At 34.3% G+C, this 25,937-nt stretch overlaps 1 protein-coding gene across 1 annotated transcript in view; it reads left to right on the top strand.

Annotated features, from left to right (window-relative positions):
- Positions 1-25,853, top strand: part of LOC115215515 (ubiquitin-like modifier-activating enzyme 6) — a 393,428-nt gene extending 367,575 nt beyond the window's left edge. Inside the window, exons 23-36 of the mRNA XM_029784689.2 lie at positions 174-263; positions 2,727-2,807; positions 4,053-4,181; positions 5,417-5,468; positions 8,265-8,328; positions 9,499-9,568; positions 11,977-12,048; positions 12,804-12,903; positions 15,630-15,709; positions 17,916-18,029; positions 19,614-19,741; positions 23,556-23,643; positions 24,757-24,851; positions 25,642-25,853. Coding sequence (XP_029640549.1) covers positions 174-263; positions 2,727-2,807; positions 4,053-4,181; positions 5,417-5,468; positions 8,265-8,328; positions 9,499-9,568; positions 11,977-12,048; positions 12,804-12,903; positions 15,630-15,709; positions 17,916-18,029; positions 19,614-19,741; positions 23,556-23,643; positions 24,757-24,851; positions 25,642-25,762 — 1,284 coding nt within the window. The 3' untranslated portion in view covers positions 25,763-25,853. The remainder of the gene's footprint in view (positions 1-173; positions 264-2,726; positions 2,808-4,052; positions 4,182-5,416; positions 5,469-8,264; positions 8,329-9,498; positions 9,569-11,976; positions 12,049-12,803; positions 12,904-15,629; positions 15,710-17,915; positions 18,030-19,613; positions 19,742-23,555; positions 23,644-24,756; positions 24,852-25,641) is intronic.
- The last annotated feature ends 84 nt before the right edge of the window (positions 25,854-25,937 follow it).

Here is a 25,937-nt window from a genome sequence, read left to right as displayed (position 1 = left end):
ATTAATAACTACCACAAATATTTTTACTGTTACATACACATTTCCTAAACCAAAGTGCTCAGCTATGGAGTTAGACGTGTGTTTGAAATAATTGTTGACATCTTGGTTTACTGCCAACTTACCCTTTTCATTTATCATTTTCATTGTTTGTTTTTCCTTTTGTTTTTCTCTAGAATGATCCCCTGGATGAAGAAATACCTTATTGTACCTTGAAGTCATTCCCTGCAAATATAGAACATTGTATACAATGGGCCAGAGACAAAGTAAGTTTCACTTCAGTTTGAAACTAAACTGGAATATTTTCACCAATGACTGGACTAGTTGGGTTTCAATTCAGGAAAACCTGGTTGTTTCACATCTTCTTAATCAGGCACCCAGGCCTGAAACATTGTCTTTCTTTATCACCATATTCAATTTTCAAATTTTCACCTTTTAAACTATCATCAATATAAGTGTTTGCATTAGACTTGTATGGCAACATTTTTAAAAATCATCATCATTTAACGTCTGCTTTCCATGCTGGCATAGGTTGGACAGTTTAACATGGAGCTGGCCAACCGAAGAGCTGCCCAGGTTCCATGTCTGTTTTGGCATGGTTTCCACAGCTGGATGTCCTTCTTAATGCCAACCACTTTACAGAGTGTACTAAGTGATTTTACACAGCATCAGCACAGATGCATTTACACAGCACTGGTATGGGTGCTTCTAATATGGCATCAGCACTACAGGAGACAAGCCTATATGCAAGGACAACCATGTTTTTAATTAGCTCCATGCTTATTATATTTGTTTTCCTTGGTGGCAAGGGTTAGGTGGGTCATTGATCCCATTCCTAATGGTAAACACTTGTTTTCCAATCAGAGAGTATTGATTGGATTTTATTATTACACCAGCACAAAAGAAATTGTCATATCCTTGGTAAAACTTAAGTGACTTCTCTACTCTACATTTTCTCTGTTCCTTCACCAACCAATTCACAGACTCCTGGGTCAGTTTTATCATGGAACCAGTACTAGAGAGGTTGCTTTAAAGAGTGATGTCAAAGAGAGAGAAGAATAACACGAAAGACGAGATAGTATGAGAAACAAAGATGAGAGGGTGATAGAGGAGGGAGTAATGGAAGAGAAACAGTGATGGGTAGCTACATGGTTGTTGGTAAGGAGATTGAATAGAAAAATAGTGTGAGTAGCATAATTGAGGAAGTGAGAATGATAGGAAGGTGACAAAGTGATGAAAGAGAGAATTATGAAAGTAAGAGAGAGTGTATGTGATGTATGTCAACAATGAGTGATAAAGCAAAGGAGAGATGGCAATAAAGATGGGCAACCAGGAGAGTGGTGGAATCAATAAGTGATGTGAAGGAGAGAGATCAATAATTAACTATTAAGAAGTATGATAACAGCATGTTCACCAGAGAGATGCGGTGGTTAATGGTGGTGGTAGAAGTCAGCAACAGTAATGTTGTTAATTGTTACACAGTTGGCATGGTGCAGTGAATAGGTGGGAGGGTGAGTAATAGATGAGGTGGTAACAGAGAGGTGAGAGGAAATAGATGGAAAAATTAACAAATGTAATGAGTGAGACAACCCAAATTTAGACAAATTATACATCCCAACCTCCATGACCACCACCTTTTAACATCCATTTTGCCATGCTTCCAAAAGTAGGTCCTTCTTCCCCAGCACTATGTCTCACAATTTGTTGCTGTTCCTTTTTCTCTGCTTTGTGTCACTTGTGATCAGTCTTCACCACTTCATCCTATGTCTTTCTAGCGCTCTCTCTCTTTCACAAGTTTCATCCATTTTCATTGTATGATATTTTTTTTATATAACTGACTGCTGTAACTTAAAATTTCTAATGAATTGATCACATTAGTCTATGTTACAGTGACTGTCCAAAGAAAGTAGTATGTCTATTATGTCAGTCTACGTTAGATTTAATGTATCTAAATGTGTTATTTTAACTTTTCATTAACCCATTAGCATTCAGATTATACTATCGAGTGTAATGATCATTTTATCATATTGTTTTAAATTAATCATGCATCATCTCATAGCGTCAAGATTTCAATGATGTGTGTGCTTATTTTTAGAATGACATTGTAGGGTAGGTATGATAGGCTGGATCTAGTCAGTTTGAACATAAAACCGGTGGAATATTTTGGGCCAGATATGGCTTTAGGGTTAAAAACTAAATCTAACAAACTACTTTCCTGTAACATCTTATCCCTATCTTCAATCCTTTTCCTAAGTTACATAAATCACACTTTCTAGAGTTTCTCTTGTTGCTGCTTCAGATCTCATCACACACCTCATTCTTGAAACTGGATTAGTTCTACTGATTGAAATTGGATGTTAATGTTTTCATTTTCATTGCAAAAATTCATTTCGACTGGGATTTTGAGTTTTATCTCTTGGATTATTTGAATAAACCAGCAAGCAAAATGAATTTTAAAATATATTCTATTTTGTTGGGTCAGATTTATTACAAAATGAATTTAAAAATAAATTTGACTCTACTCTTAATATCAAGTCGTTTATCAGAAAATATGCTACTGTTATTTTAAAATTTGCTTTAAAATAAAACCTTACTATAACTGGTATTTATATACATTCATCTTTATATATTTTTGATATTTTTGTATATACTAATGTACTTTGTAGGTACTATTTTGTATGTACTAAGTAATTTCAATTTTTATCTTTTTCTTTTGTTTTTGCTTTCAGTTTGAAAGTTCCTTTAGTCAAAAAGCAAATCTGGTCAACAAATTTTGGTCCAAGAATGAAAGTGCTCAATCAGTAGCCGAGGTAAGCTTCAAATATCATTTTTTTAAATTCTTTGTTGGATTTTTAAAAACTGTCTCTGTCAAAAGTTAATCCATTATCACAAATCATAAAGCTGATTCAGCTGTGAAGGAAGATTACACAAACCACTTTCAAAACAATATTATTTAATATTATTTAAATTCATAAGTGCTAAACCAAATAAACTTATTCCTTACTTGTGTTTTGTGTACTGGAATGAGTTTTTTTATAAAACTATTGACTGTATTTGAAAACGAAACAAATTACTTTAAAATTACTTCTATGGTTTTTCTTTTAGTATTTTTGTAGATTTCTTCTGAGTTTTGTAACTGCTTCATATCTTGCTAAATGTGTTGTTACTCTTTAACAGAGAGTAATGCTTGTTTTAAAACTAAATTCAGATTCAAAAGAGACATCAAATGATGATTTTTAGCAAGTTAGGTGTTCATGGTTTCAGCAAAAACATTAAATATTCATGGTTCTAATTCAATAAACACATTAGATGTGCATGGTTGTAATATAGAAAACACATTAGGTCTTCATAGTCCTAGTAGAGGAAACACATTAGATCTTCATGGTTTTAATACAGTAAGCACATTAGATGTTCAGGCTTCTTATCCACCAAGCATATTATATTTTCATGATTCTAGCATAGAAAATACATTTGATGCCCATGATTACAGTATAGTAAACATATGAGATGTTCATTGTTATAATACAATAAACACATTGTTGTTCATGGTTTTAGTGTGCTAAACATATTTGATGTTCATGGTTCTAGTATAGTGAACACATTAGCTGTTTGTCGTTTATATAAATATATAAATATCTTGATGGCTCTTAATACATCTATGGCGATGTTTGTTGCTGCACTTTACTGTGCCTTACTGTGGTCAATTATGGAAGATTTGAATTCTTAAGTATCACTAAATTCATGTGGCTTTCATGTCCTGATTATATTTAATCTTGAAAAAATTCAGGCCAGTCTTCATTTGATTCCAGTTGATGATACTCATGACTGTTGCTTTTACTACTAAATAAACTAGTTTACTGAAACACAATGCATCTTGGTGGTATATATATATATATATATATATCTTGAACTGTTTTATTTTAATCATTTTGACAACATTGTGTGTGTGTAGAGAGAGAGAGAGAAAGAGAGACAGAAAGAAAGAAAGAGTTTATTGTAAGGTTGTGACTTTTCATTGCAGAAAGAGCTATCATATGTAATGTTATATTTTCTAGAAACTGATGAAACACGACCAAGTTGAAGGTGCATATATAGTGTCTCGAGTGTTACGCAATGCACCACAGAATTGGCAGCAGTGTATCTCTATTGCTAGGTGCAAGTTTGAAAAATATTTCAACCATAAGGTAAGCTCAGTCTCAGATAAAAGGAACCTTCACAAGTTGTTAGATCTAAATGTCTAAATAACATTTTGGGAGAGCAGTACAAAGTTGGTGTAATAAGAGTGATGTAGAGGCAAAGATTGTCTGTTATATATATATATAAAAAAGCATTATGGTTGACTGGAAACATTGAAATCCAGAAGTAGGAAATAAAAGAAAAGAGAAATAAAGAAAGGCTTCTAACAATACAGAAAGTTTTACAAAAAACCTTTATATTTCAGATGTAAAGGAAGCAGTCCAGGACATATCTAGTTACCTGAATTTTATTATTTTATTTTAAACTGCTTGTTGTTTGGGTTAGTAAGAGCAGCAACTCTCCAACTTCACAATGACCACTAGCAACAGTTGGAGAGTTTCTGCTGCTGCTAATCCAAACAATGAGCATTTTAAAATAAAATAACAAAATTGATGTAAATATGCATTTCCTGGACTGTTTCCTTCTGAAGATGAAATATAAAGGTTTTTTGTAAAACTTTGTGCACTATTAGAAGCTTTCTTTATTTCCTTTTTCTTTCATTTTTTTATTTTTGTTATATATATGGATGTATATAGGAAAAATTAAATAAACACGAACTTATATAATTTGTTCCTATGTATGTTTCATCATTGTGGTTGTTTGGTATTCTGCTTTGGATGTTCCAAGTGCATTGGGTGCTTAACTAGAATGTATCATCAGAGGAATATTTTATTGTATTGTATACAGAGTTGCAGAGAGAAAGCAAAGGGTAGAGAGATATAAAGAAAGACAAAGAAACAAGAGCAACGGAGAGAGGGGAAAAGAGACAAAACTATAATTCAAGAAAGAAAAGACTGACTCAGACAACCATATATATATATATGTGTGTTTGTGTGTGTGTATAAATTTAATGCACAATATTTAGAATTTACCTAATCCAGTGGTACTCACAAAAAAGCTCCTTTAGTGGACCAGAAACAAAGAGAGTATAAAAAAACTTTTGGAGCTAGTGGTCATATATATATATATATACACATATATATTGGTTTAGGAATCAAATCCTTGAGCTCGTAATTATTATCATTAAGGTACTACAGTGCTGTGAAAATAAGTTTAGAATATAATAGTTGTGTGTTTGTGTATACATAAAAAGAGAAATATCTTTTATTAAGGTATTCATCTTCAATACAATTTTGTAAGTCACCAGTTTATTTGTTTTAATGATTATTATATCTTGTTTCAGGCCAAACAATTACTTCATGCCTTTCCTTTGGACACCAAACTAGCAAATGGAGGTAAGAAACTTTTCATGACAGGTTCATTACCATTTCAAACTTTTCAAACTTGTACTTCTCATGACATCACATACTTGTACTCCTTATGATGGTTAATCTCATCAGTTTAAACATTTTTGTAGTTTGACATCATATCTTTAGTTAGTACCTTTTAACATAAGGTTTCTGATTTCTGTACTTTGTGACTCCATATAACAGATATGTCTACAGTTTGAGTATGTTTTAAGTTGTTTGAACAATTCTGTGGAACAAAAATAACCAGTTGATCAACCTGAGTGCCCTTCTAGCTCTTTCTCTCTCCATATATATATATATATATATATATATATATATATATACATATATATGTATGTATGTATATATATACATATATGTATGTATGTATATATATATATACATATATGTATGTATGTATATATATATATATATATATATATATATATATGTATGTATACACACACACATATATATATATTGTTGTATTTCAGGATGGTCTTTTGTTGTTATTTTTTGCTAAATAAACACACTATATATTCATCCTTCACTCATTTATTACTGTTCTTATTCTAACTCATGTCTATTGTCCGGAAATCTTTCATCACACATCTGTAACCTCTTCAGTGACACTTTCTGTCTTCGTGTGTACTTTTGCTCTGTTTATTCCGAAAATTCATAAATGTGTGGAGGAGTGGCTGTGTGGTAAGTAGCTTGCTTACCAACCACATGGTTTTGGGTTCAGTCCCACTGCATGGCACCTTGGACAAGTGTCTTCTACTATAGCCTTGGGCCAACCAAAGCCTTGTGAGTGGATTTGGTAGATGGAAACTGAAAGAAGCCCGTCGTATATATGTATATATATATATATATGCGTGTGTGTCTGTTTGTTCCCCTAACATCGCTTGACAACTGATGCTGGTGTGTTTACGTCCCCATAACTTAACGGTTCAGCAAAAGAGACCGATAGAATAAGTACTAGGCTTACAAAGAATAAGTCTTGGAGTCGATTTGCTCAACTAAAGGTGGTGCTCCAGCATGACCACAGTCAAATGACTGAAACATGTAAAAGAGTAAAAGAATATATATATATATTATAATAAAAGGGTAAAACCAATAATAATTTTACCAGGTGGTCAGTGCGGAAATAAAAACCCCATAGGTAAATTTCACAAAATATTTTATAATTATATACATAATTATAACAAGGGATTGGCATTATGCCTCGCCACGCACTGCAAGAAATAGATGCTGAAGCCCCTGTTACCCCCTTAAAATCTCCAAGAATAACACCATATTGTAGGTGAGCAAAAGAAAAATAGTGAATCAACAAGGTTCGGTTAACTGCGTACCAGATCGTGTTTCAAGCTTAAAGTAAAAAATATTATGCCTACTGCTCTCATCAGTGACAGTATTCCATTGCATAAATTTATGAATATCTCAAAATATGCATGTGATCAACGATATTGCATGACCAATATCCATCCACACTCATAAAAATATACTGCCAAGTAGAATTCACATCTTTCTTTTATACCCATGTGTAGTGTGTTAAGATATATTTATTTATTTATTAATATTTAGCAGAAGTAACAGAGTGACTCAAGATCCGAGAGTTTCATGCATTGGCACTTACCAAACCCAACATACATCATCATCATCATCATCATCGTTTAACGTTTTCCATGCACTCATGGGTAAGACTATATCAGCATACCTGCTATATCTACTTTACTCATCTCTACTGGAGCCAACACTATTTCATATATATCATTTAATGTATGTTGTATTAAAATAAGAGCTACTAATAGTTTCTTGCGAGTAAGACACATGGTTAGCCAGGTTTTTTATAACATGGTTTGTGTCTTAATAGTGCTGGTACCACATAAAAAGCACTGGTACTGGTGCCACATAAAAATCACCCAGTACACTCTGTATAATTGTTGGTGTTAGGAAGGGAATCCAGCTGTAGAAGTCATGCCAGGACAGACAATGGAGCTTGGTGTGGCCCTTGGCCTTACCAGTTCCTGTCAAACTGTTCAACATATGTCAGCATGGAAAATGAACGTTAAATGACAATGACAATGATTTGTGTGTGTGCGTGTGTGCACACATGTGTGTGTGTGTAGATAGATAGATAGAGAGATAGAGAGACAAACAGACAGACAGGCAGACAGAGAGATATGTTGATCAACATGTAATTGAATAGGTTTAACACCACTGATACATGATTCTTTAGTCTTAATTATATCCACACTGTAATAGTTGGTTGCATAGAAGATAGTGTAGACATCAAAACAAGTTTTATTTGGTTAGATGTCCATTTTATTTTCATATATATATATATATATATATATATATATTATTGATATCTTGTATGGTTTTGGCTACAGTAGAGATGTGTAATCAGACTCCAAAGAGACTCGTGTCGGTATGCATTGGCAAGACATATTATTTTGTAAAAATTTACTAAAAGGGTATAGTGAATTAGCTGTGGGGAGTGGAAAATCTAACATTTCGGACAGTGTCCTACTTCAGGGAAAAGTTGAAAGAAGAGAAATTAATGAGACACAACTGAGTTTTACATCTAAGTGAGAAAACTGACTGCAACAGGAAGAAGCAGGAGAGAAATAAGGTTATGGCTACAGTAGAGATAAATAATGTAGATTCAGATGACAACTGTTTTCAGGCCTTTAAAATTTTGAGGTGGTTGTTGAACCTAACCTAAAGTGTGATACACTTATCATCATTAACTTATATGTTATGAACATTTTACCATATTTTTTCTTTCTTTCTTTCCAGGACTGTTTTGGCAATCTCCTAAACGACCTCCACAACCTTTGATATTTGATAGCAGTAATCTTGTGTAAGCATTCATTCTTCATTCTTTACACCATCCCTCTCTGCTCACATTTTTCATTGATCACCCTTTGTATGTTATGAGTTATTTCTCCCTCTTCTTTGAACTATATTTGATAATATCAACACCTTTAGTTGACTGGTCTTTAGTTTATCAACCATCAGAAGGATGAAAAAGACAACGGGATCAAGCTGGGATTTGAACTCAGAGCATAAACAATGTCCACAAGGCATTTGACAGTATAAAATTTGGTTTATTGCAGTGTTAATTTTGTAACCTATTAATTCATCATTGATCTTTAACATTACATTGAGCATCTATTTAGAAACATACACCTATTTACAAGATATTTTGTAGATTACAGACTACAGAAAGCTTGTCTTTTGGTTTCTCTGGGTGAAATAAAACAGCATTCAGGAATGAAACATGGATGTTAAATGATGATAGTGATGATGTTTGAATGCTTCTCATTAAATTATGGTTTATGAATCATCATCATTATTATATTTGTTTAATAATTTAGTCAGCTGTTACACCAATTACCTTTCTGGTTGTTCCCAAACTAGTAAGATGAGAAGAAGAGAAAAGAGGGAATCAGGAAAGTCTGAGTGGTGGTGAGATGCACCCAGCCAATTCAGAGGAGTGAAGGCCATTATAATAGTGGTAGAAAAGGTAGAGAGAAGGAAACAATGCAGTTGTGGGTCAGAGGCTGGATAGAGGATGTTTGTGATTGATTTAGACCAGTCATTTGGGTGGCCAGTTTCTGGATGTAGTCTAGGATGTCAGTGTGTGTAGTAGCAGTAGACCCATCCCAGATGTAAGAGCAATTACTCTCTTGTGATCCTCAACTGAGCAAGCTTTGTAGAATATCAATAATTGTTGCAGAGAGCTGAAGTATCTTCCAAATGTCCCTTGTAAACATCTTCAGGCAAAAAAGTAACCAAGAGATATGGGTGGATGGGGTTTATATATATATGTGTGTTTGTGTGTATAAATAAATCTTAAAGTAAAATTTCTTGGTTTATTCCATCAACTTTGCTAGTGCCCGTCTTACTTATGTTACCCTGAGGAAGGTATCTCTAAGTCATTTTCTTCAGTTATTCTCTTTGTGTATAAATAAACAGTTATTTATTTTTCAATCTCTCCTCACTTTTAACTTTGTATTTCTTTCACTAGACACATAATGTTCGTCCAAAGCACCAGCAGGTTGTATGCAGACGTTCATGGAATTCCATGGAAAGATGAGGTTTGTCTCTTACTGTTCCTTCTTCTAGAGATTTTAATATCACAAAGATTAAGGATATTAACTGTTTAGCATTTAAACTGGTCATATCCGGCCGAAATATTCTACCCATCTTATGTTCAAACTTGCCAGACCCAGTCTCTCGCACCTATCCTTCAATGTTATTCTACCAATAAACAATCATTGGAATCTTGAAGCTATGAGATAATGCATAATGAATTCAAAACAATGTGAAGCAATAAATATTACATTTGACAAAACAATCCAAATGCTAAAGGGTTAAACACTTATAGTTTGGTTGTATGTCTTGTTAGAAACTAATCTGAAATATTGTAATATTCTACATCATCCAGTGTATACTATTGTGCATTGAAATGGGGAGGGAGCTGTGTGGTTTAGGAGTTCACTTCCCAACCAAGTAGTTTCAGGTTCAGTCCCGTTGTACAGTACTTTGGACAAGAGTCTTCAGTGATAGCCTCAGGTCAACCAAAGCCTTGTGAGTGGATTTGGTTGGCAAAAATTGAAAGAAGTCCATTGTGTGTGTGTGTGTGTATGTTTACATTTGTGCTTCATTGAAAATCCCTCAACTGCAGGTTGTGACATTGTTGTCATTTTTCCTGTCAATAAATCATCCTCTCATTTTGTGCCTTCAAAGACATGGATTAAAAGATCCTTTACTTAATAAATAGGTAAGGGTTAAGTGACAGCAACGGCATTCAGCTTTAAAACAATGTTACAACTGTATAGTCATTTAATCCTTAGCATTGAAAATGAACATTAAACAAATTTTTTTATCATAATTCCAACATGTAAGGTGACATCTCTGCTCCACTGAGAGGTCTAATGGTGTAGGAACATATCTGGGTGAAGATACTATTAGTTCTTGTCTCATATCAAACTTACTGATCTTTCCCTCTAATAAATTATTTCTAATTAGCTTACTAACTTACCAACTCGAACTTTACTATTTTTCATGTGAATGGTGTCTTTAAGTAATTAATTCTCAAAATTGATTGTTGGATCATTATTACAAATGAAAACTACTTGAGAATTAAAAATACCATTTCTATCTACCTGTGTAACACAATAATTTATAATGATAGAGGAAGGCTAAGGGGAACATGTTTTAGTGGGGTTTATTCAGACAGAATAAGATTAGAATCAAGATGGTTCTATGAGGGAATAAATGCTGTAAATTAAGAGGATAATTTACAAAAGGGTCTTTCAATTATTATTATTATTATTATCATCATCATCATCATTATGTGAGAAAGTATATATATATATATATATGCTTTCTGACATAATAATAATAATAATTGAAAGATTGCAGAATGTGTGGAAAGAGGGCCGAAAGTGTGACTCACATTGTTAGTACTTGTGAAAGTCACAGAAAGAGTACAAACTTAGACATGACAAGGTAGCCCAAAACCTTCACTGGGTACTATGCCATAAGTATGGATATGAAGTTATGAGTGCTTGGTACCAACATACACCAGAAAATGTAATGGACGAAAAGGGAAAGGCTAAAATTGTCTGGGACTTTAATTTCCTGACAGACAGGGTGTTAGATCACCAAATGCCAGATATAGTAACCTTTAGGAGGGACAAACGAGTGCCTAATAATTGATGTGGCACTACCATGAAATCAACATATTGTCATGAAAGAGAAAAGGTAGATAAATATGGAGACCTGAGAATTGCGATCACTAAGATGTGCCAGCTACAACAGTCAAACATAAAGGTTATCCCTACTGTCATCAGAGCATTGGGTTCAATACCACCCTATCTGAAAAGACATCTGAAAACTTTAGAAATACCCTACAATCTAGATGTATTGCAAAAGTCGGCATTACTTGGAACTGCATGCATATTGCATAAAGTACTGTCTGTCTAAGGTCCTTGTTGTGACTTGACAGATAGTACAAACTCCCAGGAAACACTATATCTTCAATCAACGTCTATACTGTATACTGTGCAACGTCTATAATAATAATAATAATAATAATAATAATAATAATCCTTTCTACTATAGGTACAAGGCCTGAAACTTGTGGGGAGGGGACTAATCGATTACATTGATTGCAGTGTTTCACTAGTACTTAGTTTATCAACCCCAAAAGGATGAAAGGCAAGGTCGACCTCAGTAGAATTTGAACTCAGAACATGAAGACATGAAATGCCACTGAGCATTTTGCCCAGCATGCTAATGATTCTACCAGCTCACTGCCTAAACAATACTTTTGGGGCAGATAGTGACCCATTATTTATCCTTTATTTAATTTCTGTTATTTTGTACCCACTGGTTTTAAGTTCAAATCTTGTGGAAGCTAATTTTTGCCATCAATAAAATAAGTTCATGTACAATTGATGCAAAGTTTTTTTCTTAAAAATCACTATTTGTTTTTCAGGACCTATCAACAGAATCGTTACTGAGACATCTTGAAAATATTGAAGTTCCAGAATTTAAAGTGTCCCATAAAGTAAGATTATTGTTGTTCTGTTCTTCCATTAGGTTGAATCCTCATTATTTTTTCCTCCTTCCACCTATTAAACACCTTTTGATTTTTCATTTTTCAACATGTTGCTATAGGTTGAATGGATTTACAAATATTAATTTTTACCTGTATTCTGAGAGAAACATTTCTTGATGGCTTTCTCTGCCAATCCATAAATAGCTGTTTTATTTTTAATTCTTTTGTTTAGAGTACAGGATTATGTAGCCATTGCCTTCAGTGACTTGGGATCTACTGAGATTGACATGGTTTATGTTATTCTCTAGAAAAAGCCCCAGTTGGCTTTGATCTATCACAAACTCTACATTTCTTGTATACCTACATCAGCTTTGTTCCATTAGTGTCTTTGTTTCATTTCTGACTAAAACATTTGCATTCAAGTTTCAGTGTCATATATCTGGGTATGCTCAGTGAGCACTACACACCCACCAAGGATGGTAAATTTTCTTTATCATAATTTCCTACATTAGTTACACTGTTGTAGTCTCAGTCATGTTTATTCATAAATCACTTACCAAGTGACTGACCAGACAATAACATCAAACAAATTTTTTTTAAAAATATTTCTTTATATATTTAATATATTTCCACCTTCCTTCCTCCTTATTACTGTTTCTCTCTCATTTTCTTTTCCCTCTTCAGTCTCACTTTTTTCTCTCTCATGTTCTCTCTTTCTCTTCTCTCATCTGTAATCAATTACTAATTATTTCTTTCTTTCAAAGCAAATTGAAACTGATGAAGCAGTAAAGAAAGTGGATGCCAATGAGCTGCACACTACTGATGAACAACATTTAGCAACTGAGTACATGACTCAAATAACCTGTGAGTAAAACTGAGTAAATGACCCTAAAAATATCAAGTAAAACCTCCATTTGTAACTAAAAAAGGTTTTTTAGTGTGTATTGGTGAGTGAGATTATAATTCGTAGCTTACAATGCTGAGTTCAAATTTTCATCTCATATGGAATACAGCTGCATTGTATTTCTTCCTTAAAAACTGGGTTTTCGGTGTTGTCCCTTCAACATTACAATAGAGCATGGAAATTTTTCTGACTGGTACTAACACGAAAGTGGCTGAACACTCTACAAATATGCGTACCCTTAACATAGTTCTCAAGGAAACTCAGTGTGACATAGGAGGTGACAAGGTTGGCCCTTTGAATTGATGGTACAACTCATTTTCGCCAGCTGAAGAGACAGGAGCTACAAGAAATAAAGTTACTTGCTCTAGAACACAACACACTGCCAGTTTTCGAATTCACAATTGTAAGGTTATGAGCCAGATACCCAAACCATTTAGCTACATGCCTTAACAGAATGCTGAAATGGTACCAAAGCAGTCCCCAACACTTCAGTCAACCTCAAAGATTGTGTTCCATTGGGTCAAATGTTAACATTACAAGGACAAAGAATTGTCTTCATAGTGATGTTCCAATCATTGGAATAGTTTAAAGAACTGGAAATGAATATTGGGTCATCTCATAAATAATGTGGTTTTTTACAATTGCATGAACTAAAAGTTGGAGGGGGACAGGATAAACTACCTGCATCAACTTGCTATAAAAGCAGGTAGTAATTTTACCTTGTTTGATTGAAAAGTGCAGTTCGATTTTAACAGTTATTTTTTCAAAGCTATAATGGGACAGAGAAGCATATTCGGCATATTTTGCTTTATGAGTTCAATAAAAGCAACAATGCAACAGAAAGTGCAAGGAATATTAGTGCAGTATATGGGGATCGGACAATATGCATAAGCCAGTGTCAAGAATGGTTCCTGAAATTCCGAGCTGGAAACTACAGCCTAGAAGATGAACTTCGTCCTGGAAGATCTGTAGAACTCGATGAGGATGGCCTCCAAACCCCATCGTAACTGTTGAGGAACTAGCAGAGAAGCTTGGATTTTGTCATTCAACCATTCAGTGACACCTGCATGCCATCAAAACAGTCACCAAATTGGGTCAACGTGTTTCTCACAAACGTTCTGAGTCTAATTGCATGCAGAGAGTGAATGTGTGCTTTTCATTGCTATCACGTCTCACAAATGAACCTTTTTTGGACTGAATAGTGACTGGTGATGAGAAATGGGTTCTCTGTAAAACTGTCAAGCACCGAAGAATGTGGGTAGGGAAAGGAGAAACACCAGCACCCCAGGCTAAAGAAGGTCTTCACCCATGTAAGGGGTTGTTATCTGTTTGGTGAGATATGAAAGGTTTAGACCACTTTGAACTTTTAAACCCAAACCAAACAATAACAAAGGAGATCTACTGCAAGCAGCTTGAGTGGCTTAAGTCAGCACTACAAGAAAAATGATCTGCTTTGGTTTCAAGACAAAGGTGTTCTTCCATCAGGATAATGCCCAGCCACATATAACAAGGATGACATTCCAAAAGCTGCAGCAGTTTGAATGGGAAATGATGCCCCACCCACCATATTCGTCGGACATTGCCCCATCTGTTTATCATTTATTCCACAGTCTTCAAAATCATTTGACAGAGAAAATATGAATTTTGTATACGAGGTCAGAACAGTACTGGAGGAGTATTTTTCATCATGGACAAGTGAATTTTGGAAGAGGGGGCCTTGCAAGTCTACCAGATAGATGTAAGAGCATTGTAGGAAATGAAGGAGAGTATATTTTAGATTAAATGCTTGACAAAGCAGACATGGAGAGGAGGGACCAGGCTCCACATGTACAAGCATACCCAACTTGGTTTTAAGATATCGTTTCTGCTGTGATGGATGGGTCTTCTCAGGCACAGCAAATCACCAATCATCTTGGTCCTTTGTTATCTCCTTCTTAAGGCTCAGCTTCCTGAGATCAGCTTTAATATTTTATTAATATTGTATGCTTGTTCCTTTTACATCCATTTTTCTGTGCTAGCATGGGTTAGCATTGTTTTATATCTGGATATTTATTTTGTTGCTAACTATTACATGTCTTTTGAGTAATGGATCTTTTATTTCATATATTCAAAAGTTGCAAAGCAAGTAGATGGTTTGTTGACACAAGTGGCAACTACACTACTCATAGCAATTGGATTTTAAAGAGCACAGGTGTAAAGACACATACACACACACACACATGATGGATATCTACCAAATCTATGTTTTTAGGCATTGATCAGCCAGAGTCTTTACTACAAGACATTTGTCTATGATGTGCAATGGGACTGAACCTGAAACCATGTGGATGGGAAGCACACAGCTAACCCTGAACCTTATATATGAATGCAAATTAACTATAATTATATTTGTAAATTATATAAAACATATTTTGAATTACTTCTAGTTTTTCTATACTGGCATGGGTTGTTTGGACAAGATTTTCTTAAGATGGTAGCACTTCCTATTACCAAATCTTACTTGTTAGGTTCTTTATTTCACTGCTCTTGTGTGTGTGTGTGTAAAATTTGTTCGATGATGTTAATGTATTACAGGGAGATAAGTACTGTCCCACGAGTGATATTGAAAGGAATCACACTAACCCAATAACCAAATCTCTCTCTCTCTCTTTCTCCCTCATATTTTAACTTTGTCTTATGTTTGCAGCCAACAAAACTTTAACTGTGATAGAGTTTGAAAAAGATAATGATACCAACAGCCACATTGATTTCATCACCACAGCTGCAGTGAGTATATCAAGTTATGTTACTGTCCAAAAGGGTTCACTTGACAATGTGATATACTTTATACCAGCCTGTATCCCACACAATACTTATGTTATTGATATCAACACATTATTTAATTCCAACAATTAAAGTTGGTTGATGTTTTCTGAGAAAACAATCAGTTGATAATTTCTCTCTCAAAATTGTACTTGATGGCTTTCTCTGCCAATCTGTAAATAGTTATGTGTTTTTAATGCCTTGGTTAAAAGACAGAGTTATGTAGCCATGGTTCTCACAGAGTCCTGGATGAGTGAAATTGACATGGTTTATGTTATTCTTGCACAGCTAAAAATTGAGAACTGCAGGAAAAAAAAAAAAAATATGGGAAATAATTTTGGAATATTGATATTCTGGAGAGGAAAAAAAATGAGATTGGTGGCTATAATATGTGTGATGGGATGTGGAAGAACAAGAGTATAGGGGTGGGCCTCACTGGATATGACAAAAGTCACAGTAGTAGTAATAGTAGTAGAGTCAAACTGAAGAGATACCACAGAGGTTGGAGTGTGTGTCTTAATACTGGAAGATCAACACATTTTTGAGGCTTCTCTTCCTGTTTTGTTACCTTGTGTTACTGGACTAATCTCTTTCCAGGGATAACACAGGAGGAGATGGATACTGTCATTATTATCATTTACAGACAAACTGACCTTCACTCCATCCAAAGCAATAGTTTTTTATCATTTCCTCTTCCAAGAAACTGATGAAATAATAGAGAGAGTGGAACATTAAAGCCGCTGGAGTAGTTAATGTTGGTACTTGACAGGTGAAGTTCAAATTCTAGCTGGTCAGTTTTACATTTCATCCTTCTGGGATCAATAGAATAAATACAAGCAATAAGTTCAACAAAGGAGCCTCTATGGAACCAAGTGACTCATTAACGATAACAACCAAAGTACACACATTTACCATCCTGTTCCCTTTAATCGTTTAGTATTGAAGCTGGCCGTATCTAGCTCAAATATTCTACCTGTTTTTTGTTCAAACTGGCTAGATCTGGCTGGCCTCTTACTCCTACCCTACAATGTCATTCTAAAAATATACAATCATATCATTGAAACCTCAAAGCTATGAGATAATACAGGATTAATTCCAAGCAATGTGAATAAATATTACATTTGACAGATGTTGTCATTGCATGGAAGTCTTTCCTGTCCATGACACCGTTTGTCCATGACACCGTTTGTCCATGGAAAAGGCTGCCAAATTCAGTCAATACAACTTGGAATTGATGTCATTGCAGTTGTTAGTTTGGTGGGTCAGTACATCTCTATCAACCCTGAAAGGATAAAAGGTGATGTTGATCATGGCAGAATTTGAACTCAGAGCAAAGAGAGTTGGACCAAATACTGCAAGACATTCTTTCCATCATTCTAACAGCTCCAAAAATTTCCAATTGAAAAGGTTCACAGGTGGTTCACAAGTTCTAACTCTGTGTAAATCTTGTATATATATATATGTATAATTCGATATACATTAATAAAGATAATGTTTAACACATTAATTTAACATGTAACATTTTCGTTAATGCAACTACTGAATTTAGGATGTTTATATTACTTATGAGGTATTCTTTATTTTTCAGCTAGAGTGTAGTTGGGTCTTAAAGGGATGGTACAGACCTAGCAATATGTGTTTTGTAGTGAAAACAAAATTTCCATACAAATGGCAATTACTGGATGATTTTCTGTTCAAGTCTAACCATTTTAAGTTGTAGTGGAAAGGCAGCCTATGTTGCAAATAGGCATATGAATATTGCATAAATTTTATAACTGAAAAATTTACTATATTTTGTACATACAAATATACAAGCCCACAGGTGCAATTGCACCCACAGGTGGGGGCTTCCCTACCTCTGGTTTAGAGTGACATTTGTTGACCATTTGAATGTGCTAATCGTCTGTTATGTGTAAGAGTGGAAAGGCAAAACATTAAAACAGGTCCATGTCTCTAATAAAAAGATTCTTCCTGAAATGTTTGACTTCTGTATTTCTTCACAACGTAAAATATATTCTACTAGTTGAATTATTTCTGTTGGTATTTTCCAACACATCATCAATATCGTCTCCTTCTACTGCTTTACTTAATAATTTTCATTGTTAACACTATATTTCTTTCAATCTTCCACTGTGGTTTGAACTTCATTTTATGATCTTCTCTGTTTCAGAATCTACGAGCAACCATGTACAACATAGAGAATGCTGACCGTTTGAAGGTGAAACGTATCGCAGGTCATATAGTTCCTGCCATTGCTACAACTACAGCAACTGTATCAGGACTGGTCTGTACACAAACTTTCTTGAAATCAATTAAATCACTAATTTCTTTCATTTCAATCATTTACCTAATAATGAATTATCTCTTCACTTTCTTTTTTCCATACATCATCCTGTGATGTACTTGGACACATTGCCAGTGATGTTTTCTGGGGAAGGGGGGGGGGGTCATTCATGATTTTGGGTCTTTCAACATCAGATACCCTCACCCAAACAACCCAGTTGGGGTTGATCAAACCCAGATAGCACCACCCCTTCAAGGGTTTGCACCTCTGATCCACAGCCATTTTGAGGCAATCTTTCCTGCCTCTACAGTCAACCTGATGGCCTTCTGCCTACTGGACTCTGTGATGCCAAGCACATTGTAACATGTCCAGAGGACCTGACCTGTAAGCCGTCTACATCCCACCTTGAATATATCACAATTTGTTAGCTACCCATTGCTTTGGTATAACTCCATCAGTTCAGCATATTTCCTCCTCTTACTCTTATTCGCCTCCTTGCTGTGGTTGTCTCAGGCAACAGAGAGTTCTGACAGTGTCCCCTGCTTGGATAGTTCCAAGATCAGTACTATAATCAGCCTTAGTGATGTAGAGGCAACAGTTTCTGGGAGCTTCAAATATATCATTATTTTACAGGACAAGGAAATTAGAGACAGTAGACTGTTAAGCTAGCTACTGCCATACAGTATTTCTATATTTCTGTTGGAATTACATTTTAAATTTTATGATCAACTCTTTTTCGCTATCTAATACACACACATACAAATAATACCTATACTTTATAATGGCTTCTCTCATATAAAACAGGTCTAATGTTTAGTCAAAGATATCATTATGTATTTCTTTATAGTGACTTCCTTCCTAACTAGCTAACAAGAATAACTTCTATTTGGGGGAAAAGAAAAGAAAAAAAAATTAAATTCCCATTCCTCTTGTTTCTTAAATTTTCTTCACCATTCCCTAACAAATTTAGATTTCTTCAGTGTGTGTGTGGGTATGTGTATGTATGTATGTAAACAGACACGTAGATGTCTATGTGTTCTTTGTGTGGCATGGGAAAAGTCTTAAAAGAAATGGTTCTAACTAGAAACAAAAATCATGTTTGTTGATTGTGTTTGCCAAGAACCTTTCCTTGTACCATCTCCTTTCATCCTGTGGAATTTTATACAGATACATGGTCTTGGAAAGAGAAAATGAAATATAATGGTACAATAGTGAATCAAAACCCATATTTCAAACTCTTTGAGACCTTTAACCATATTCTCATCTCAACTGGAATTCATTAACTTCAGAGAATTTATATTTTCCAATTTATTTTCAGACATTTCATTTCTCCCCCCACCTCTCTCTTTCTCTCTCACACATACGGTTTCTTCTCACTCTCATCTAAAATCAACTCAGATTTGTAAATTTTTTGCGATTTTAAATTTTATGATATTTCTAACTCCCATTACATTTCACTTCAACAATATTTTGTGAAGTCTTCCATTGAAGAATTCTTACACACACATTTATTAATTGTCTCCTCAGCTGTAACATAACAGACCAATTTTAACGTCTTGCAATGGTACTTCTGTCTCATTCCAGGCAGCAGTGGAACTTCTTAAAGTAATTAATAAGCATCCTCTGGAAAAATATCGCAACTGTTTCCTCAACCTTGCTCTTCCAATGATGCTTTTGTCAGAACCAGGAGCAGCAGAAACTCTGAAGATCAAGTGAGTAGTTGCCAGTCAAAAATGTAATACCGTTTGTTGGAGAATTGAACTCAAATCATTTACTTACATCGTTCTTTCACACACACTTCTATTTAGAAAATATATTTACTATTAAAAGTTCCTTCCATTATCAAATAAGTTTAGTTAAATATAAAACTATTTAAATATTTTTAGATATGAAATTTTGTCACAAACAGTAATTTGCCAAAACTTTACAAACATCCATTTCCTTCAATCACAAACATACATCATCATTTTAGCAACCATGTTTCCATGCTTGCATAGGTCAAACAGAATTCACTGAGGCAAATTTTCTATGGTAGGATGCTCTTTCTGTTTCCAAGCAAAGTAATATTTCTCCATGACCAAACATGTTGACATCATTTGTATGACGGTGCTTCTTGTTTACAACCATCACGTGATTTCAAGACAAGGATGACAAGGACACACACAAACTCAGTCATTGCTATGAAAGCAGCATTAAATTAACCAAGTATATTTAATGTATATATGCAATTGACAAAATGCAGTTTTTGTCTGTGATAAAATCTCTTCTAGATATGCTGTGTAAAAGAATAATATATATGGGATAGATACAAAAATCATCCCAGCAGCAGTAGTTAGTAAGAATGCCAAATGCGTTTCAGCCATTATGGATTTTGTCAGTGATGTGTTTACACAGCCACATATCAAGACAAAATTTGTCACCTAGAATAGATAAGAAATAGTGATGTTGCAAATAGCTCCCTGACAGAATAAAAATTTGGTGTATACAATTAGAGCAGCATGTGGCTGTTAGTACATCATTGACAAGGCACAAGAAGGCTGAAATGCATCTACCGTTCTCATTTGCTGTTGTTGAGATGATTTTCGTCTTCCTCTGATATATATTGTCTTTAACACAGCACATCTATAAGATGTTTTCATCTCAGATGAATCTACAGTATCTTTCCTGTCAACAGTGTGTATATGTTAAGTATAATACATAAATGGCTATTTTAATATAATGATGCTTCAACTGCATATGCTGGGTTTTTTGTCCAACCTTACAGCTACTTGCAATATCAGAGCATGTATTATTCACTGTTTTCTATATATTGGATGTAAAAAGTTTCATCTTATCATGCAGCTGCAAGTACATATCATTAACAAGGCCAAAGGAGGCTGAAATAAAACATTTCAATAATAAGATATTTATAAATTTATTAAGTATTTACAAAGCAGTTTTCAAACTGATATTTTAGAGTTTGTTATCCACTGTATAAATAAGGCTGTTGAACTATGAACATACATACACACATATACAGATACACAAACATACACATATATCCATGCACATATACTCATATATACATATACATGTATGTGTATATAAAAAATGGGGAAAGGAGAATTAAATAGATCAAGAAAAAAAAAATTAAATGTTATGTTGATCAGTTTTGGGTCAAAATGCTGCCACAAATTTCTATTGAATACAAGCACACCTACCATTGTGTCCACATACTGATATAGTCACACATATATACACAGATATATATATATATATATATATATATATATATATAGACATATCTATACACATGTATATGCATACACACATACAGGAATTGGACAAAATAATGGAAACACCAGCTTTGAACCCAAGATCACATGGTTGGGATTCAAATTTCTTAACCATGTCATCTCCGGTTCAATACCATTTTCAAAATATATATCTCCTTTCCTCAGATCCATATTTTGTCACATTCTAATTGATGACTTTTAACTCATTTTTTAGATAACCTTACTTTACTTCCTCTCACTTATACAAATCATCATACAACCACATTTGCACATACATATCATCATTCACACTCTTTCATTATCACATATACACTCACTCTTTATCCTCATTTTCAGTCTTATATACAAGCAAGGTTACTAAATATCACCCAAATTGTTGCATGAAAATCTTTAAATGAAAATAACAGTACTTTCCTAACTATGGTGTAGCCTGTTGTCTCAACCATTTACCTACTGCCATTAATATTTTCAATTTTAATCAATACTCCTATCTCAATCCACAGCAACACTAAAATCAGGTTCGTCTACAGTTATTTTAGGTTTTACTCTGTTGTTTTTTATAAATTACTTCAAAGGTTCAGAACATACCAGCTGCAGACACATACACACACACCCTTTCTGTCTCTCTCTCCACCTTTTTCTGTTTATCTTTTTTAAACTAAGCCTTGCCCACAACCTTTCACTGTAAGAACACCATCACTGGTTACACTGGGGAATAAATTAAAAAAATTTTTTTGGCACCTCAAATTTTTAGACTTGATTCTGGGTATTATTCATGCCACTGAATAAAAATGTGACCTTCGTTTGTTTCTAGCAGCTCTAGTTTTTGAGATATTGTACTTACCAATAAATGCAATAACTATGGATCAATCCCAGTTGGTCACTCAACTAAGATAATTGAATGGCAAGGTAAAAAGAAATCATACTGGTTTTACAGAAAGTACCATACCATGATTACCAATGGCTAATCTGTGTGGATCTTAAGATGGTGAATTTATCCCTGCTTTATCTTTTGGATAATAGATGAGCACTGAGTGAAAAACAATGGTCTCTGAGAGGAAACATGGCTGATGAAGAAAAGAATGTAATCACAGAACACTTGTTAACAGAGATACAGTTATTTTACCACCTCTGCACATCAAACTAGGTTTAATGAAACAATTCGGACAAAGGAGGAGAGTTTTGGTAACATGGAAATAATTTAGGTGCTGGTATGGATGTGTGGTAAGAAGCTTGTTTCTCAACCACATGGTTTTGGGTTCAATCCGACTGTGTGGAACCTTAGGCAAGTGTCTTCTGCTATAGCCTCAGGCCAACCAAAACCTTGTAAGTGGAAAAAACATCCTGGGGTCGATTTGTTTGGCTAAAAACCATTCAAGATGGTGCCCCAGCTGGTTGCAATCAAATAGCTCAAACAAGTAAAAGATAAAAAAGATAACCAAGCAAAGGTACAAATCAAGGAACTTCTGAAAGCCCCACATTTCCAAAATTCAGTTAACAATTCTTAGGCAGATGCATGGTCTTCATTTACTCTTAATGTAAGAAATTTCCCTGAGAGCCATAAAGCAGATAACTACTCTGAACTAATGGAGAAGATGCTCTCTTCTTTCTGCCAATTTGTCTATAATGTGAGCATCAAAGTGCATTACCTTCACAGCCACTTGAATTATTTCCCAGACAACTTTGGTGACATAAATGATGAACAGGGTGAACAATTTCATCCAAATTGAAGAAATATGAAAGAAAAATACCAAGAACATTGGGATACCCATATGACAGTGGATTAATGCTGGACCATTCAATGTGATTATCTTAGAGTAGCTCACACAGGAGGTCTCTGAAATGCCACTTTTGTGAGATATCCAAGTAAATGAGCATTGTATCACTGATAGCTTTTTACACTTATTTCACTATTATCTGATTCTACAGATGTAATTTAATCTTAAGAAGCTTATTCTTCTTATATGAAACTATTTTTTTTAATCTAAGAGGTAACAATGATGGTTTGTGGCCATCAGTCCTTGTACACAATTGGTTGTATGCATGACAATTAGGAGTATAACATATCTTGATAAGCAGATCTGTTGGAGAAAAAACAGGTCTAATATCTCAGACACCAAATTCTGTATTCAAAGGAACTTGAAGTTCCTTTTTGGCTGATAAGTCTTCTCAGTTTCAAAATTAGATATGACAAATTTATTAATTAAAAATGTAATTAAGCACCTTTTAAAGTTGTTAAAATCTTTTTCAGCGATGAATTATCACTGACTGTTTGGGATCGATGGGAAATTGAAGGCACCAAAGATTTCACCTTGGAAATGTTTCTAAATCATTTTAAAGTAAGATTTTTTACCATTATCGAAATATTATTTGATTGTCAGCAGGATGTTGGGTTGGCAGAATTGGTAGTGTTGCACAAAATCCACAACAGTATTGGTTCCAGTTTTTTATTTTAAGGGTTGAAATCCTTGTCAAAGTTAATGCTGCCTTTCATTCTTCCAGAAGTAGATGAAATAATAAAACCAGCTTTGTTGATCCAAAATCAGAAACATCTGAATGAGTTATTCCATGATAGCAGCGGTTATGATATTCTATCAACATTTAGCAAGGGCAGTTAACAAATTTCAAAGTTCTGTGGTTCAAATCTAATACACCTTGGTCCTCTGTTCTTTTAGAACTGATAAACACTACAAGGCTGAGTAAATATAAGGCAAGCAATGTAAAAGTGAGAGGTTATTTGAAAAATGAGAAGGGTTACTCAGCTCATGGCTGAAAGTCATCATGGGTAATAAATTGTTGATAGACTAGTAGCCAATCCAGAGGAAACTGATTCATTTAAGTTGCAGCTTTATTGTGACAGTCTATCTTTGTAAAGGCAGTATCAATGAAACCTTATTATGATCAATATTGATCTATCTTTACTTAATCAATTTTAACCCTTTAGCATTTAAACTGGCCATATCCGGCCAAAAGTATTCTGCCTGTTTTATGTTCAAACTGGCCAGATCTGGTCTCTCACACCAACCCTACAATATCATTTAAAAAATTAACAGCCACCTCATTAGAATCTCATAGCTACAAGATAATGCATGATTAGTTCAAGACAATGTGGATAAAAAAGGATTAATTTTGGTAGAATAATGCGAACACTAAAGGGTTAAACATAAACCAGACTATCAGATGTTATATACCACCGGTCACAATGCACTTCCTCATGTTGTAGCATTTTAATGATATCACCAACTAGCTTGGTGAGCAGGTCACATTCCCTCTAAATGGAATACCAGTCTGTGCAGAGTAACCCATTTACAGCTGAGTGGACTGGGGCAATGTGAAATTAAGTGTTTTCCTCAAAAACACAATGCACTATCTGGTCTGGCAATTGAAACCCATGATTCTTTGTTTGAAACCATGATCTTTGTTTGGAATCATGACTTTACCTCTTTTTCCAGGAAAAGACAGGCTACAATGCCTCCATGGTTGTACATGGGGCTAAAATGATTTATGTTCCTATCCTGCCTGGCCATAAGAAAAGATTAAACCAAAGGTAATGTCAAACTGTTTCCATCAACTTTTATGCACACACACACACACACATTCTTTATCCCTCTCAGTCACTCTCCCCTTTTCTTCCATACACTTTCCATCATTCACTCTCTTATTCATATGTGTCTCTGTGTGTCCCCTATTTCCAATGGTTTTGTGTTAAACATTTTTTCAAGTATAAGTGAAATGAAAGCAAATTAAAATAATCTCAGATCAAATTAAATTAAATATATTTTGATAACACTATAGTAGACTCTTTGTTTTGAATTGTCTGAACTTACATTGATTGGTGTTAAATGTGAATTTACTTCATCATTGTGTTTATTTAGTCATTCTTGGAGTAGTGATACCAGGTCACAATCATGAAGTTTTAACCAAGGAATTAAGTGAGGGTTCTGTACCAAAAACTACAAGGCAAATTTGGATGGCTGGAATAGACTATTTACGGACCCAGTAAGAAGTGGTTCTTTCAAAATTAAAGTGGGTTGGGATTTTTTTTCTAAAGATGGGATCCAGCTGATTGTCACAGTCCTGACTTCAAATGATTCCCATTAACTCAAAGATGTTTTGATCCTTTTTCAACAAATGTTTGTTAGTCAAAATGAAACAAATTTATTACTCATTAGATAAAGACATCAGAAATACTTTGGACAGCATTACTTAATTTACTTCTATTTTAATTTGCTTTCAGATTATTTTAACTTGTACTTGAAAAGGGAGAGCTGTGCTTTTATCAAAACTATTTTTAATACCAAGTTTAACTAAAGGTTTTCTCATCTCTTTAATTTCAGCATGATAAAACTAATCAAACCATTAGCACAGCAAACGTATGTCGACCTAATTGTGTCTCTGGAATCAGAGGAAGATGAAGACATTCCTGGACCACCTCTACGCTACTACTTTGGATTATGATAATTAATCTAAATTTTAAAGATTTCAAAGTTATAATTGTTGGCAAATTCTGTAGACGTCGAATAAATACTGAATCAAAGCTGGTGTGTTATGTGAATCTTTTGTGAGTTATTTTCCATCAACAAAGAAACCCCAATAAAAGTGATGTTTCACTTAAACAAATGACAAATCTTAA

This window comes from Octopus sinensis, linkage group LG9 (genome assembly GCF_006345805.1).
Source record: "Octopus sinensis linkage group LG9, ASM634580v1, whole genome shotgun sequence".
Taxonomy (NCBI): Eukaryota; Metazoa; Mollusca; class Cephalopoda; order Octopoda; family Octopodidae; genus Octopus; species Octopus sinensis.
The sequence above is the reverse complement of the archived record's forward strand: the minus strand, read 5'-3'. Positions and strand labels throughout refer to the sequence as shown.